We start from the raw sequence: 14,839 nt of genomic DNA, 5'->3' as shown, positions 1-14,839 counted from the left end.
CCTGGGCCATAGCAGAGAGCTGGACTGGAAGAGGAGCAACCGGGACAGAACCAGCACCCTGACCGGGACTAGAACCCGAGTGCTGGTGCTGTAGGCAGAGAATTAGCCTAGTGAGCCATGGCGCTGGCTGTATACCTATATTTTCTATCCTGACCATTCTTGCTGTCTTGTTTTGGTTTGCTCTGCAAATTATATTATTTAATCTTTATTCTTCAAAGTTTAATATTAGTATTTTATCCTTTTTCTGGATGATACAAGGAATCTTGAAGCACCTTGTCTCTGAAGCTGTATGCCTTTATCATCATATATGTTAATCCTACATAGATTTTCAATCACAGATGACTTTTTTGTATAGATAGTATTCCTTTAGATAGATGTATATATTTGCCTTTTTATTTTTTATGAAGAGTTATTTATTTTGAATGTCAGAATTACAGAAAGAGAGAGAGATTTTCCATTTGCTGGTTCATTCCCCAGATGGCTCTCTTCTTATCTCCCTACATTTTCTTTTCTTTTCTTTTTTAGAGATTTATTTTAATTATTTAAAGGCAGAGTTAAAAAAAGGGAAAGAGAGACAGAGAGGTCGTTCTTTTGCTTGTTCACTCTCCAAATAACCGCATCGACTAGGGCTGAGCCAGGCTGAAGCCAGGATCCAGGGATGTCTTCCATATCTTAGACATGGGTACAGGGGCCCAAGCATTTGGGCCATCTTCTTCTGCTTTCCCTGGCACATTAGCAAGGAGCTAGATCAGAAGTGGAGCAGCCTGGATGCAGACCAGTGTCCATGTGGGATGCTGGCATTGCAAGTGGCGGCTTTACGTACTAGCCACAACACTGGCCCCCCTCTATTTTCTTATGCCTCACCTGTTCTGTTTGTCCCCATCCTAGATGGAGATGCTGCTGATTTCTGCCCTATTTTAAGAATTGAAACACGTTTTTTTCAGGGCCATTTTTCTAGGAACAGGAATCTGGGTCTTCGGTTCCATAATTTTTCTGAGTATACTTGGGACCCTGACTGCGTATACTTCATTGCTGGTGGTGAGTAACACTTCCCATGTGTCTTTCTTGAGTAGCCTCAGGAGGTCCTCCTACTTGGGAAATGGTATCCAGTTGGTGTTAGGAGAACTCAGGTCCTAAATATCACTCATGTCTAAGCAGAGTTGGGGTTTATGTCAGCTACTTGAATTTTAGGCATAAAGGACTGGGAGTGGGGGGGATAGAGCTACTAGAGGATGTGACTTACAGTTGGGCCCATTGAAAGGGTGGCAGCACATCCCTTCTCCCTTCCCCTGTTTCCTAGTCTACTCTGATTCCTCAGAATTGTCATTTTAGACACCCACAGCTTCAAATAAGCAGTCTTTATGGGCCTTATAAATTAGTTTGTAAATCCATTCTAATTTACAAATGCTTGTCACCTAGCTCAGATGCAGAGTATGTTTTGGCAAAAGCCTTTAGGCAATAGTATGACTCTTCCTCTCTTACCTGACATTTATACCATGTAAGAGAAAGTCTGTGAGAAAAAAAGCTTAATAGATGGGTAATGTTGGGGCCAAGTTTTTCATTTTTCACCTTTGCTCATACAAAGGAAAGACGTCTTTCTGTGATTTTACAATTCCCTTCCCCTCTGATACCCAGTATGATGCAGAAGAGCTTGTCCCCCCAAATCTATTGGCATTTGCATTTTCAACAGAATTTATTAATGTGAATATAACATAGTGATAAAGCACTCGTTATATAAAAATCAATAAAGCATTCAGTTTCTGTTTTCATGCAATATTTTATAGAGATTGGATGAGATAGAAAGTTACAATTACTGCTTTGATGTTTGGAATTTAGTAATACAAGTAAGTCTAAGTCTATGTCACAGATAGGACATTTTAATTGTCACCAGAGAGACCTAACAAAGTTCTTTTAAGGAGTCTGAGAGAAGAGGTGGCTGCCAACCAAAAGCATTAAAGAAACCTTCTTATTGGAATGGTGTCTGGAAGGAACACTAGATTCAGATATGGGAATGACAGAGAGGGAACATCATGAAAAAGTCCCCCAAACAGAAAAACATGGAGTTTACGTTGAAGAGGGAAAGGTCAATTCTGTTAACGTGTAGGGCATAATGAATAATGGGAGACATAGCTGAAAAGGAAGGTTTGTGACATATTTTGAAAGGCCTGGCCGGCGCCGCGGCTCACTAGGCTAATCCTCCGCCTTGCGGCGCCAGCACACCAGTTTCTAGTCCCGGTCAGGGCGCCGGATTCTGTCCCGGTTGCCCCTCTTCCAGGCCAGCTCTCTGCTGTGGCCAGGGAGTGCAGTGGAGGATGGCCCAAGTGCTTGGGCCCTGCACCCCATTGGAGACCAGGAGAAGTACCTGGCTCCTGCCATCGGATCAGTGCGGTGTGCCAGCCGCAGCGCGCTGGCCGCGGCGGCCATTGGAGGGTGAACCAACGGCAAAAAGGAAGACCTTTCTCTCTGTCTCTGTCTCTCTCTCACTGTCCACTCTGCCTGTCAAAAAAAAAAAAAAAAAAAAAAAAAAAAAAAAGGCCAGAAAATAAGAATAAGACATTTGACATAAATTGTCTGTTTTAGAGAATCATTTTGGAAGTTGGATGTAAAGGGTGCTACAGATAGTGAGGACAATTTGAAACTTTTATTTTTAGTTGGAAAAATGCGAATGCAAATGAAGTATGTGCTCTCAGCCAAAATCTGGTCACTTCATTGTAACACTTTCACCTACAGTCAACTTGAAATGGTATAGTTAGCTGATTGAGTGGGGACAAGTGTCCAAGAGAGCAGTACATTTGAACAAATTTTCTACTCTTTTGGATACAACAGTGAAAAAGGAAGGAAACAGGATTTCTTTTTTGCAGCTCTGTCGTTAGGTGACTGATCTTCAGTTTCTTTTTTTTCAAATGAGAATGCCAGTAAATTTACTTTATCAGGCTGCAAAAGAACAAATGAAATAATTTTGATAGATAAGTGCCTTACACACATTTGGACCATATCATTAATATTGTAGTCATCTGAGTACTCCTGTTTTCAGTTTCTGTGTCCATGTTGACTTGGTGACTGATTAGATTAAGATTCAAATCTAAGATTTATTGAGTATATACCAGTGTTAACAGTTGTAACATCAATGTTGGTTTCTCAAGAAAAAGCTTGTAAATGATTCTTGGAAAATCTGATTCTTGACTTCTGTTCTCTCAAAAATCCAAGTAATACCAGGTATAAAGTTCATTGCAGGAAAAAGAAATGGACAGAAACTAAAGAAGGGAATCAGTGTGATAAATTGATATAAAATCTCAGAGGAAATAATAATTCTTCTTGTGGGTGCTGATGAGAGTTACAAATACAAGGTAATATTTAAACTGGCTTTGCATGGGTAGTGACATGGAGAGGGATAGCTTTTCAGACTGAGAAACAACATGGTAAACTCCCAGAGGCTGAAAAGTAAATGTAGTGCCCGACCGTGAAGGAAATTTTGAGCTACAGAACAGTGCTTTGGGCAGCAACTTAGTGATTTCAAAACAACCTCCATTTTTTCTTTTTTCCTTTTTTTTTTTTCCTTTTGCAGGTAGTAGGAGTTTTGTTGCTTCGGGAAAGAATTGAACTGTACTTGCACACATGTCATAAGGTAGGACATCTGAATCCCCATAGGAGACCTTAGACCAGGACTGACTGTGTTCCTTGGCACTCAGTTTTGCATAAAGGGTCGCCTTTTCTTCTAGTGTTCCTCCAGAGAGAAGATACCTACTGACACGTTTTAGCTGAATCAGTTACATTTCTAACAGTTGTAACTGACAAGCTGAAGGAGATAAACCCAAGCTAACCCAAAGTTTATTCTTTCTTACTGCTCCTTCTGTTAGCCTATTCTTTCCATCCCAATTAAATCTTGAGCAAATTTCTTACTTTCCCAGTACTTTTCAGTTACAAAAACATTCTATTTTAGTTCAGTATAATAAACTAAACTTCACTTTATTGATCTTTAAACTTCCCCCTCCTATATTGGACCTGATCCAAGCCTAGAATCCTGCAGTGTTGGTGAAAGCATGATGTGTCTTTTACCTCTCCTACTCCTGAGAGGTAAACAAAGAGAGCAAGTCCCACAAGATGGGATAAGAGTGGCATCTGGGTTTGATTCCCTCTGGACCAGGTAAATGCACAGTAGTTCCTATCCTCCACTGAGTTTTTCTGTACAAGTTTTCTGAGACCCTTCTGCTAAAAACTTTGATTTCAGCTATGTTAAGTGGAATCAGTGCCTGAATTCCTATACTCCCCTGAAATTTCTCCTTTGAAGCCCCCTGACCCTCCTTTATTTTGGATCTATTTAGAATGACACCATCATGGTTTCTTTCAAAGGGTCTATATCTGATCCCCAGAGAAAGGCAGTTTTGCCATACTATCTGAGTGTATTTCCAGTGTAGCCTCCCTTAATTTTATTCTGCTGTAGACTTGAGCAGTTGATTGACAGCCTCTTGCTTTTGAATACACTTTTCAGGCATGGTTTTGATAACATCCTTTGTGTTTTTCCAGATCCAGGAACATGTTAAACAAGTGTAGCCCCCTTGGATCTCTGTTTACTCGAATTGGAAGTACAGACTGGAAATATTAATTTATGAATTCTTAGATTTGAAAATTGAAGCAATGAGATCTTCTAATTATAGAATTCAAAGAAACAAATAGTCCTTAGATAACACCATTTGTTTTGAAATTGGTGATACCATGATCAGTTAATCACTGCAAGAATCTCTATTAGTGAAACTATTCTGATTGCCATACAGCATTGTGCCTGTTACTGAAATCACGTATATGTTGCCTGTTCCACTTATGTACTGCTTGGCCTATACCATCGCAGGATTTCATCATCCCTTTTGAAATAAGCAAGCCTATTTTGGTGGCAGCATCTCTCAACTTTATGCATGTGTAGAGGATAGTCACTACAGTGCTTTTTAAGGATGCCAACACTTTCCTCACCAGTGTGTTTTTCAATGTCCTTTGAGTACCCCAAACAACATGATAGGGAGAAGGTTAGCTTACCATTCTACCAACTTTTTTTCAATAAATCTCTAGATAATTTGTGCTGTCATCTCAACTTCATTAAGCATAGGCTACCATGGATTATACTTACTACTTGGATTCTAGAATATTGAAACCAGAGTCTCTGATATATATACCTGTATCAATAAATTTAGCCTGACCTAATGTTATCCTTTCACCTCCTTATCTAGAATTCTTAAGAGATCATTCCCACACATACTCTGTGGAATTTTTGCCAATATAAATTATTTTATAAGTCTTCATCTTTTGAGGAATTCTGGGATCTAGTTATAGTGAGGAGTCTGTATTGGCAATGAAAAGTGATGGAGAGAGAACATGAGAAGAGTTGACATTTCCTGGAAGTGGGCCTTCAGACCAGTAAGGCCCAGGATAATCAGACTCCTGAGGAAAGACTGCTTTCATGGGTTAGGGAGATTCTGTGGGGCTTGAAATTTGTTTTATTTGACTCAGAATAAATCGAGGAAGGAAAAGGTTAGCACTGTACCTATAATCTCTTCCTCTTTTACCTAGGGACATCCAGAATGATATGAATGATCTCACTCAAAATTCCTTATAAACATGTTAATAACTTGACCTTCTTATAAATACATATAACAATAAATATAATAAAGATAATTATTAGCCAAAGGATAATAGAGTCATAATTTGTGAAAATTTCTAGCAGAATGTACCTGATTTAGTTAGATTGCTTTATTGTAAATGTATATGTTGTGGTAGAAGGCATCGCAGGCTACAGTTATATTAATGTAATATAGCATGGGTGATCTATAACCAGAGTAGCTGCTACACTTTGCTGAAGACATTCCTCACATTTCAAGTGCCAAAACAGATTGGTGCTAATACAGGAAAGGAAAGACTTTTTCATGAGTTGCTAAATTGGAAAGGTCAGATTTCTCCAGTGGAACATTTTTTCTGCTAGTATCCTTTAAGTCATTCACAGTCTGATGTTGAGTAAGATTTATGATTCATGTGATTAGATTTAACAAGTCAACCTTTGTGGTTGTGATGCATTCAATTTACTAATAGTTTATTTAAGATGTTTGCATCTGTCAACATAAGAGATTGGCCTATGGTTTACTGTTCTTATTGTCCTTGTTGAATTTGGGTAGCAGTGTTCATAAGGTGAGTTAGAAAGTATTCATTCTCCCTGTTCTCTGGAAGAGTTTGTAAAAGATTCATAATATCTCTTCCTTAAATATTTGGTAGAATTTACTGTTGAAGCTAGCAAGGAGTTAAGTTGTGAGAGAGTTAGTTGTGTATTCAGTTGCTTTATTTTTTTTTTAAGATTTATTTATGTACTTAAAAGTCAGAGTTACACAGAGAGAGGAAAGGCAGAGGCAGAGAGAGAGAGGTCTTCCATCCACTGGTTCACTCCCCAATTGGCCACAATGGCCGGAGCTGTGCCAGTCTGAAGCCAGGAGCCAGGAGCTTCCTCCAGGTCTCCCACATAGATTCAGGGGCCCAAGGACTTGGGCCATCTTCTACTGCTTTCCCAAGCCATAGCAGAGAGCTGGATTGGAAGTGGAGCAGCTGGGTATCGAACTGGTGCCCATATGGGATGCCGGCACTGTAGGCAGAGGCCTAAGCAGGCAGAGTTAGACAGTGAGAGAGAGAGACAGAGAGAAAGGTCTTCCTTTTTCCATTGGTTCACCCCCCAAGTGGCCACCACGGCTGGCGCACTGCGCGGATCCAAAGCCAGGAGCCAGGTGTCCTCCTGGTCTCCCATGCGGATGCAGGGCCCAAGGACCTGGGCCATCCTCCACTACACTCCCGGGCCACAGCAGAGAGCTGGACTGGAAGAGGAGCAACTGGTACAGAATCCAGCACCCCGACCGGGACTAGAACCCAGGGTGCTGGCGCCGCAGGTGGAGGATTAGCCTAGTGAGCTGCGGCGCCGGCCCCCTCAGTTATTTTAGATACAGAGACTCAGCAAAGGAGTGATCTTTCTAGAGAGCAGTATGGATGTAGAAAAACTACGTTTGAAAGGGAAGAGGTTAAGAAAGTTATGCCTTCTTGGTCTCAATGGTTTTTTTTTTTTAAATTTATTTTATTTATTTGAAAGAGAGAAGTAGAGACAGATAGGTCTTACATCTGCTGGTTCCCTCCGCAAATGGCCACAATGGCCAGAGCTGAGCCGATCTGAAGCCAGGAGCCTGGAGCTTCCTCCAGGTCTTCCACGTGAGTGCAGGGGCCCAAGGACTTGGGCCATCCTCCGCTGCCTTCCCAGGTGCACCAGCAGGGAACCAGACTGGAAGTGGAGCAGCCAGGACTTGAACCTGTGCCCATATGGGATGCCGGTGCTCCAGGCTGGGGCTTTAACCTGCTGCACCACAGCCATAGCCCCTCAGTATTTTTTATACAGTATTGTGACAAGCAGATTTTATTCTTTTATTCAACAGATATTTATCCAATACTTTGTACCAGATATTCTTTAAGGCTTAAACAATATAATTATTATATTTACCTTGTGAGATTTACAAGCTGTTACAGAAAAGCTACATCAAAAATGCAGTTGTGGAGCCAGCACCGTGGCATAGTAGGCTGAGCCTCTGCCTGTAGCACTGGCATTCCATGTGGGCACCGGTTTGTGTCCCAGCTGCTTTACTTCCATTCTGGCTCCCTGCTGGTGGACCTGGGAGAGCAGTGGAAGGTGGTCTGGTTCTTGGGCCCTTGTGCCTGCTTGGGGGGCCTAGGGAGGGAGGCTCCTGGCTCCTGACCTTAGATCACCTCAGCTATGGCTGTTGCAGCTGTCTAGGGAGTGAACCAGCATATGGAAGAACTTTCTCTCTCTCTGTCTCTTCCTCTCTCTCTCTCTCTGACTCTGCCTCTTAAATAAATAAATATAAAAATGCAATTGTAACATATTATTTGCTTACAAATCAAGCCACATGAGGGCTCAGATGTACCTACAGATGATAAATTGGTAATGGCATTAAGACACATAGCTAGATAATTTTCTTCAGCTGTAATGTACAAAAAAGACTTAGGAACAAACAAGGGAAATAATTGGTTCCATCCTATAATGGGAATTTGCAAAGATGAGTAGATTAAAAGAATTAGATAAGGTCCTTGATATTGTAAAGACACACATGCAATTCTAAAGGACAGTTGTGATCCAAAATGCATGCCTGGAAGTCAGAAGATCTTTTCTGTTTCTCAGGTCATGATTGTGCTGGTGATTCTGCTGTACATCTGTTTTATGTTTGTTCTATTTCAATTCTGGAATGACATGTGGCTGACATTTGGGCTGTCACTGAAGGTAAACATTCTCCTGTAGCTGTTCGCCTTATCTGTCCAGATTTGTCCAGCCTGACTTTTGGCTTTCTCTTAGATCTTTGCTCCCTACATACACCTGTGCAGCATAACTGTGATGGTTTTCCTTTCCTGGCCTTTGACCTACTATGTTGCCCGTTTGGAAAGAGAAGGTATGTCATGCCTTTTCCATTCAGCTTCGACTTTAGCTTTCATACTCCACTCAGAAAAGTAGAAATTTAGTAGCTACCTTCCCATCTTTCTTTGAAATTCATTTAGCTTGTTACTCAGGCATGCTCCTTAAGCTTTCATTCACCACCCAATGTGGCCTGTCATAGTATTTCCATGACTAAACAGGCCTCCTCCTAAGAGAGATTCTTCTGGAAAAATAAGATGTTTCTCTATATTATTACATGTTTTCTAACTAAGAGTCAATAGGGGGCAGTAGAGGCTTTTTTAAAGAAGATTTATTTATTGGAAAGAGCTATATAAAGAAAGGAAGAGACTGAGAAAGAGAGAGAGAGAGATAGAGAGAGGGAGGTCAGTTGGTCGGTCTTCTATCCACTGGTTCACTCTCTAGATGGCTCCAATGGCTGGGGATCACCAGACTGAAGCCAGGAGCTTCTTCTGAGTCTCCCATGTGTGTGGCGGGGCCAAGCACTAGAGTCATCCTTCACTGCTTTCCCAGGCCATTAGCAGGGAACTGGATGGGAAATGGAGCAACTGGACATGAACCAAAATTGCAGGCCATGGCTTTACCAGCTAGGCCACAACACCAGCCCCAGTAGAGGCCATTTTAATTTTTATTTTACCAGAGTGCTGATATAGTTCTTTCAGTTTGTGTTCAAATATTATTATTTTCAGTTCGATCTAGATCCAGATGTTTGATTATATGTAATCAACTCAAAGCAGGCTCCTGTGGGTTCCTAGGGACTTACAGCAGAAGCAGAAATATCTGTCTCTGCCATTGTTTTCCTTTCTATTCTTTGTCCTAATATAATGGAGAACAAAGAGATTCAGATCTGTACATTAAACTGCTCTGAGAATGGAGTTCTCTTACTGTCTTACTGATGAACCAGCAGGGGCTACTTCTCTCTCGGTCTCAGTCTTTTACAGTTGGTTATATAGCAGGTATTTGCATCTTAACTAATGAAGTAATGTAGGTTCAATTAAAGCTGAGAAGATGATGATGCCCTTGTGTTTTTGCATGTGTGTGTTTTTGTGTGGGGGTAATTTTTAGAAAATATATCTAGGTTAAGAACTTGCGTAGGACAATAATAACTTCTTTTTCACTTTCTTAATTTCAGTTAGAGTAAGAAGATACAGGATGACATACTATGAGAAAGAAAGACTCAAGAGATGTAATATATTCACAAGGTTAAGAGGTTAGAGCTGGAGACCTAGATTTGAAGTCACTGAAGCATAAGCAGTAACTTTAAAATGTACAAATGTGTAAAATCCTCAGAGGTCTAAAATAGTAATGTTATGGACTGGCCAGTTACAACAGGATTATGGAAAGGCTCTGTATGTAAGAGTGTGGGAAGTGGGGCAGGGGACAGGGAAGGGGGAAAGAGGGAGGGAGCGAAGCAACTGTTATTTATTGAGTGACTATGATAAATCAACACTGTCGTAACAACTCTGTAAAGTTAATGTTAGCAACAAGAGAGCCTCATTTTACAGAAGAAAATGAAGACCCAGAGAGGTTAAGTCATATCCTTAGGGGCATAATTAGGAAGTAGGAGAACCTAACTGTGAACCCAGATTTCTGTCAGTTAGTGCCCTTCCCACTATACTGTACTAGCCGAAATATAGGAGTGTTTTAGGATGATTTTATAGGCTTTCTCAGAAGCAGCCAGGTTCTTCCTCCTGAAAAACTGCTCTTTAGCATTCCATTCTTTCTTTCCTTCCTTTCCCATTCCTTGGTGCTGCTTTGTAAGTTACAGCTCCAATTATCTTGTCATAATAAAGCCTTATATTTGGATAGTCCTGTGCTTTTATATTCAAATTCCTGAACATAGTGGGAATGTGACACCAATAGAAAATAAATTAGCTAAGCCCCAGAGTTGGTGAAACTCATGGACTGGGATTTACTTCGACTGCTTGTTTGGAATAATTAATTGTTTGAAATGGTTCTCCATCTTTATGTACACCTGCTTCCTTCTCTTAACTTTGTCAGCTCTACAGTTGGCTGCCGGACTGCCTTTTCTTCTTATCCTTGTATGTCTTTATTTGATGCCTCTGGGGATTTATTCTCCCTGCATTCAGAAAAAGGAGGATTTGGGACCCAAACCAGTCTTCTTTGCACATAGAGGTGCACCCATGGTAGGTCTGAGCATGATGAAATAGGGTGAGTACAAGTATGTATGGATGAGAAAAGGGAACCTTAGAACCATAGGAGTCCCTGGAAAGGAAAAAGAATTGTTTTTATAGGAATAAAAAGGTAATATAAAGGATGGACATGAACCCAAGTCACCTAACTCCCAGTGCATTTCTCTTTACCAAGCCCAGTGACATTGCCTCAAATGAGCAGAGTCCCAGAATTCTACTGAACAGAGGGGAACACAGACTCCATGGAAAGACAGCTAACAGAGCTCTTTTATTGTGTAACTCTGTCCCTACTATAAAAGGTATGGTTGTGAGGAAAGACTCTGAGACATGGGGCTGATATCTTTTTCTTCCGCAGCATGGACCAGAGAATACCATGATGGCCTTTGAGAAAGCTGTTGAATTTGGGGCCTATGGGCTGGAGACTGATGTGCACTTAAGGTAAGAAAGCAGAGACTGGAGAAGGAAGCAGAAAAGAAGGTCCATGGAAGAGAACCAGTCTGGTCCTAAGTATGGAGAGGGCAAGCCCCTGGGAATTTCTTTGTGTGTACATGCCACACATGTGAGCCACATCTCCCTTACAAACCTCTACATTCTTAATTATAGACTCTGAAAAACAGTCTCTACATGTAATTCAAATTTGTTCCTATTGCAAACCATGTTTACAGTTAAACCCTATGTTCTGCCTTAGTAATTTATTTAGCTAACATTTCCTTGGCACCTCATATATTCCAGGCCTCCTTCTGAGTGCTGGAGAGATGCAAACAAGTAAGAAATAGTCCTGCTTAAGAGATATTTCCAGCTAATGAAGGAGACATAGCATGTTTACTAATAACCACAAAATAAAATTAGACGCAGTGTAACCTCAGGGGAGGAAAAGGCCATCTCCTGATATGTGAAAAGAAGAAAAAAAAGTATGGTTAAAGTTGTGTTTGTATTGTGTGGGGAGCAACTGGGAGCAACTCGGACTAGACTAAGTTACTGGAATTAAGACTTATTCTATGCATCTGCTTTCCCACAATATGGTGCTGAGAAGGGAAACAGCTTCTACACAGCTGCCTCCAGTTCAACCAATAAACTGTGGGACCTGCTCCTGATTGGAGGAGAGCAGCGTACTCGGCATGTGGGTAGCAGAGTTGGGATTGGTGGAAGAGGACTATAAAGGAGGAGAGAGACGGCATGCACGAGGAACATCTAAGGGGAACACCTGTGCAGCCCCCGAGAGAGCCGGCCGGCGGTGTGCCGCTCCGCCGCGGAAGTGGGGAATGTGGCAGGGGGAACCGCCCTTCCACGGAGGTGGAAGGGTCGGTAGCCAACCCGGGAAGAACCAGCAGCAAACCCGGGGAGGGCCGAGCAGACGAAAGAACAGCGCAGGGTCCTGTGTCGTTCCTCCACGAAGACGGGGAGCGACAGTATTGAACCTTGAAAGAAAATATTATTTTACCAAGCACAGAAGAGAGAAAGAGCATTCCAAGCAGAGACTAGAGCATATTCAATAGCTTGTTCATTTATACCTAAATGGGAAATAACAAATTTATATATTAGAGAGTAACCTGTTTGGATGCCAAAAGTGTAATGATTTGGTGACAGGGTAGGGCTATGTGAGGAAGAGGTATAGATTGTAAGGCTGATTGAGGCTGGATCATGGAGATGCCTAAATGTGTAAGGAGCAGCTATGATAAGTTTTAGAGGCCAGATTGCCTCATTTTTATAGAAAAATGTGTTTTAGACTCATCTAGCAGTCTATGATGAAAAAATTATCAGGGATGGGGGCTGGCGCTGTGGGTTAAAGTCCTGGCCTGAAACGCCAGCATTCCATATGGGTGCCGGTTCTAGTCTCGGCTGCTCCTCTTTCCATCCAGCCCTGTGCTGTGGCCTGGGAAAGCAGTAGAAGATGGCCCAAATCCTTGGGCCTCTGCACCCATGTGGGAGATCTAGAAGAGGCGACTGGCTCTAGGCTTCAGATCGGCACAGCTCCGGCCATTGTGGCCATCTGGGGAGTGAACCAGCGGATGGAAGACCTCTTTCTCTGTCTCTACCTCTCTCTGTATCTCTGTCTTTAAAATAAATAAAATAAATCTTTAAAAAAATTATCAGGGAGATGGGTAGCAGACTGAAAAGAAGACTTGGATCAGAGCAAAATCAGGGACAAAAAGACATACTTTTACTATAGCATCTGTGTCAGTGTGAGGCTTAGGAAGTAGAAAGGCTTCATCTCTGATGGGTGTTTAAGTGTATGTGATGTGATGTGTACAAGTTCCTTTTGCAGTTTTTCTGGGAGGAAAACAGAAAAGAAAGCGAACATTCTATTTCATAGAGTTGCCTAGTTTGAATCTGAATTCAAAGCAGGGAAATGTATTGATCAGGTCAGAAGGCTAAAATGTAGATGATAAAGTCAAGATTAGAACTATATTTCCTGACCCCAGCCTGGGATTCTGAATGTTACTCAACAGTGACAGAGTGCCACATAGAATATTTTGAACTGGGATTGAAACTGGTTGTTCTAATAGAGCTCCTAGAATCTCTTCATGGAAGTGCCTAGGGATCCTGGGTATACTGTGATAAAAGTATTTAGATACTGCACTCCCAGCATATGCTCCTGCTCTCCTTGTCCTTTTCTGTTATCTGTAGATAATCCTTCCAACTCCTTAATTTCTCTTTTAAGGTTGATGTAGTTTCACTTGCCTATTTTTTTGCCTTTGTTGGCTGTGCTTTTGGTGATATATCTGAAATTATTATCAAATCTGATGTCATGAAGCTTTTCCCTTATATTTTCCTTTGGAAATGTTGTAGTCTCAGCTCTTATGTTTAGGCTTTTGGTATATTTTGAATTGATTTTTTTTAACTTTTATTTAATGAATATAAATTTCCAAAGTACGATTTATGGATTACAATGGCTTCCTCCACATACCGTCCCTCCCACCCACTACCCTCCCCTTTCCCACTCCCTCTCCCCTTCCATTCACATAAAGATTCATTTTCGATTATCTTAATATACAGAAGATCAGCTTAGTATACATTAAGTAAGGATTTCAACAGTTTGCTCCCACACAGAAACATAAAGTGAAAAATATTAGATGATTTTTTTTTAAATGATGATGGAATCAGATCAGACCTATTGTCATGTTTAATCCCAGTGAGAGTCAAGTTGGGAGTTGATAATTTCTTCTTCTTCTTCTTCTTCTTCTTCTTCTTCTTCTTCTTCTTCTTCTTCTTCTTCTTCTTCTTCTTCTTCTTTTTTTTTTTTACAGAAGATCAGTTTAGTATACATTAAGTAAAGCTTTCAACAGTTTGCACCCCCATAGAAACACAAAGTGAAATATACTGTTTGAGTACTCGTTATAGCATTAAGTCTCAATGTACAGCACGCTAAGGACAGAGATCCTACATGAGGAGTAAGTGCACAGTGACTCCTGTTGTTGACTTAGCAAATTGACACTCTTGTTTATGGCCTCAGTAATCTCCCCATGCTCCAGTCATGAGTTTCCAAGGCTATGGAAGCCCTCTGAGTTCTCCGATTCTTATCTTGTTTAGACAAGGTCATAGTCAAAGTGGAGGTTCTCTCCTCCCTTCAGAGAAAGGTACCTCCTTCTTTGAAGACCTGTTCTTTCCACTGGGATCTCACTCGCAGAGATCTTTTGCCAGAGTGTCTTGGCTTTCCATGCCTGAAATACTCTCATGGGCTTTTCAGCCAGATCCGAATGCCTTTAGGGCTGATTCTGAGGCCAGAGTGCTCTTTAGGACATCCGCCATTCTATGAGTCTGCTGAGTATCTCACTTCCCATGTTGGATCACTCTCCCCTTTATTTATTCCATCGGTTAGTGTTAGCAGGTACTAGACTTGTTTATGTGCTCCCTTTGACTCTTAGTCCTTTCATTATGATCAATTGTGAACTGAAATTGATCACTTGGACTAGTGAGATGGCATTGGTACATGCCACCTTGATGGGATTGAATTGGAATCCCCTGGTATGTTTTTAACTCTACCATTTGGGGCAAGTCAGCTTGAGCATGTCCCAAATTATACATCTCTTCCCTCTCTTATTCCCACTCTTATGTTTAACAGGGATCACATTTCAGTTAATTTTTAACACTTAAGAATAACTGTGTATTAATTACAGAATTAAACCAGTCATATTAAGTAGAACAGACAAAAAAACTACTAAGAGGGATAATGTATTAAGTTGTTCATTAACAGTCAGGGCTATGCTGA

At 41.2% G+C, this 14,839-nt stretch overlaps 1 protein-coding gene across 26 annotated transcripts in view; it reads left to right on the top strand.

The window, feature by feature from the left end:
* Positions 1-14,839, top strand: part of LOC100349807 (glycerophosphodiester phosphodiesterase domain-containing protein 4) — a 176,317-nt gene that overhangs the window by 47,896 nt on the left and 113,582 nt on the right. For 23 of the 26 annotated variants that reach the window (XR_007921200.2, XR_007921192.2, XR_007921199.2 and 20 more), the window contains 7 exons: positions 945-1,038; positions 3,566-3,625; positions 8,210-8,308; positions 8,381-8,474; positions 9,609-9,686; positions 10,478-10,623; positions 10,985-11,067. Coding sequence is in view for 20 of the 26 variants with exons in the window: in XM_051850671.2 (XP_051706631.1) it covers positions 945-1,038; positions 3,566-3,625; positions 8,210-8,308; positions 8,381-8,474; positions 9,609-9,686; positions 10,478-10,623; positions 10,985-11,067 (654 nt within the window). In the remaining 6 variants the exon portion in view is untranslated. The remainder of the gene's footprint in view (positions 1-944; positions 1,039-3,565; positions 3,626-8,209; positions 8,309-8,380; positions 8,475-9,608; positions 9,687-10,477; positions 10,624-10,984; positions 11,068-14,839) is intronic. The other 3 variants (XM_070075816.1, XM_070075819.1, XM_051850678.2) reach the window with 3 other exon arrangements.

This window comes from Oryctolagus cuniculus, chromosome 1 (genome assembly GCF_964237555.1).
Source record: "Oryctolagus cuniculus chromosome 1, mOryCun1.1, whole genome shotgun sequence".
NCBI lineage: Eukaryota > Metazoa > Chordata > Mammalia > Lagomorpha > Leporidae > Oryctolagus > Oryctolagus cuniculus.
This window is presented reverse-complemented; position numbering and strand designations above follow the sequence as displayed.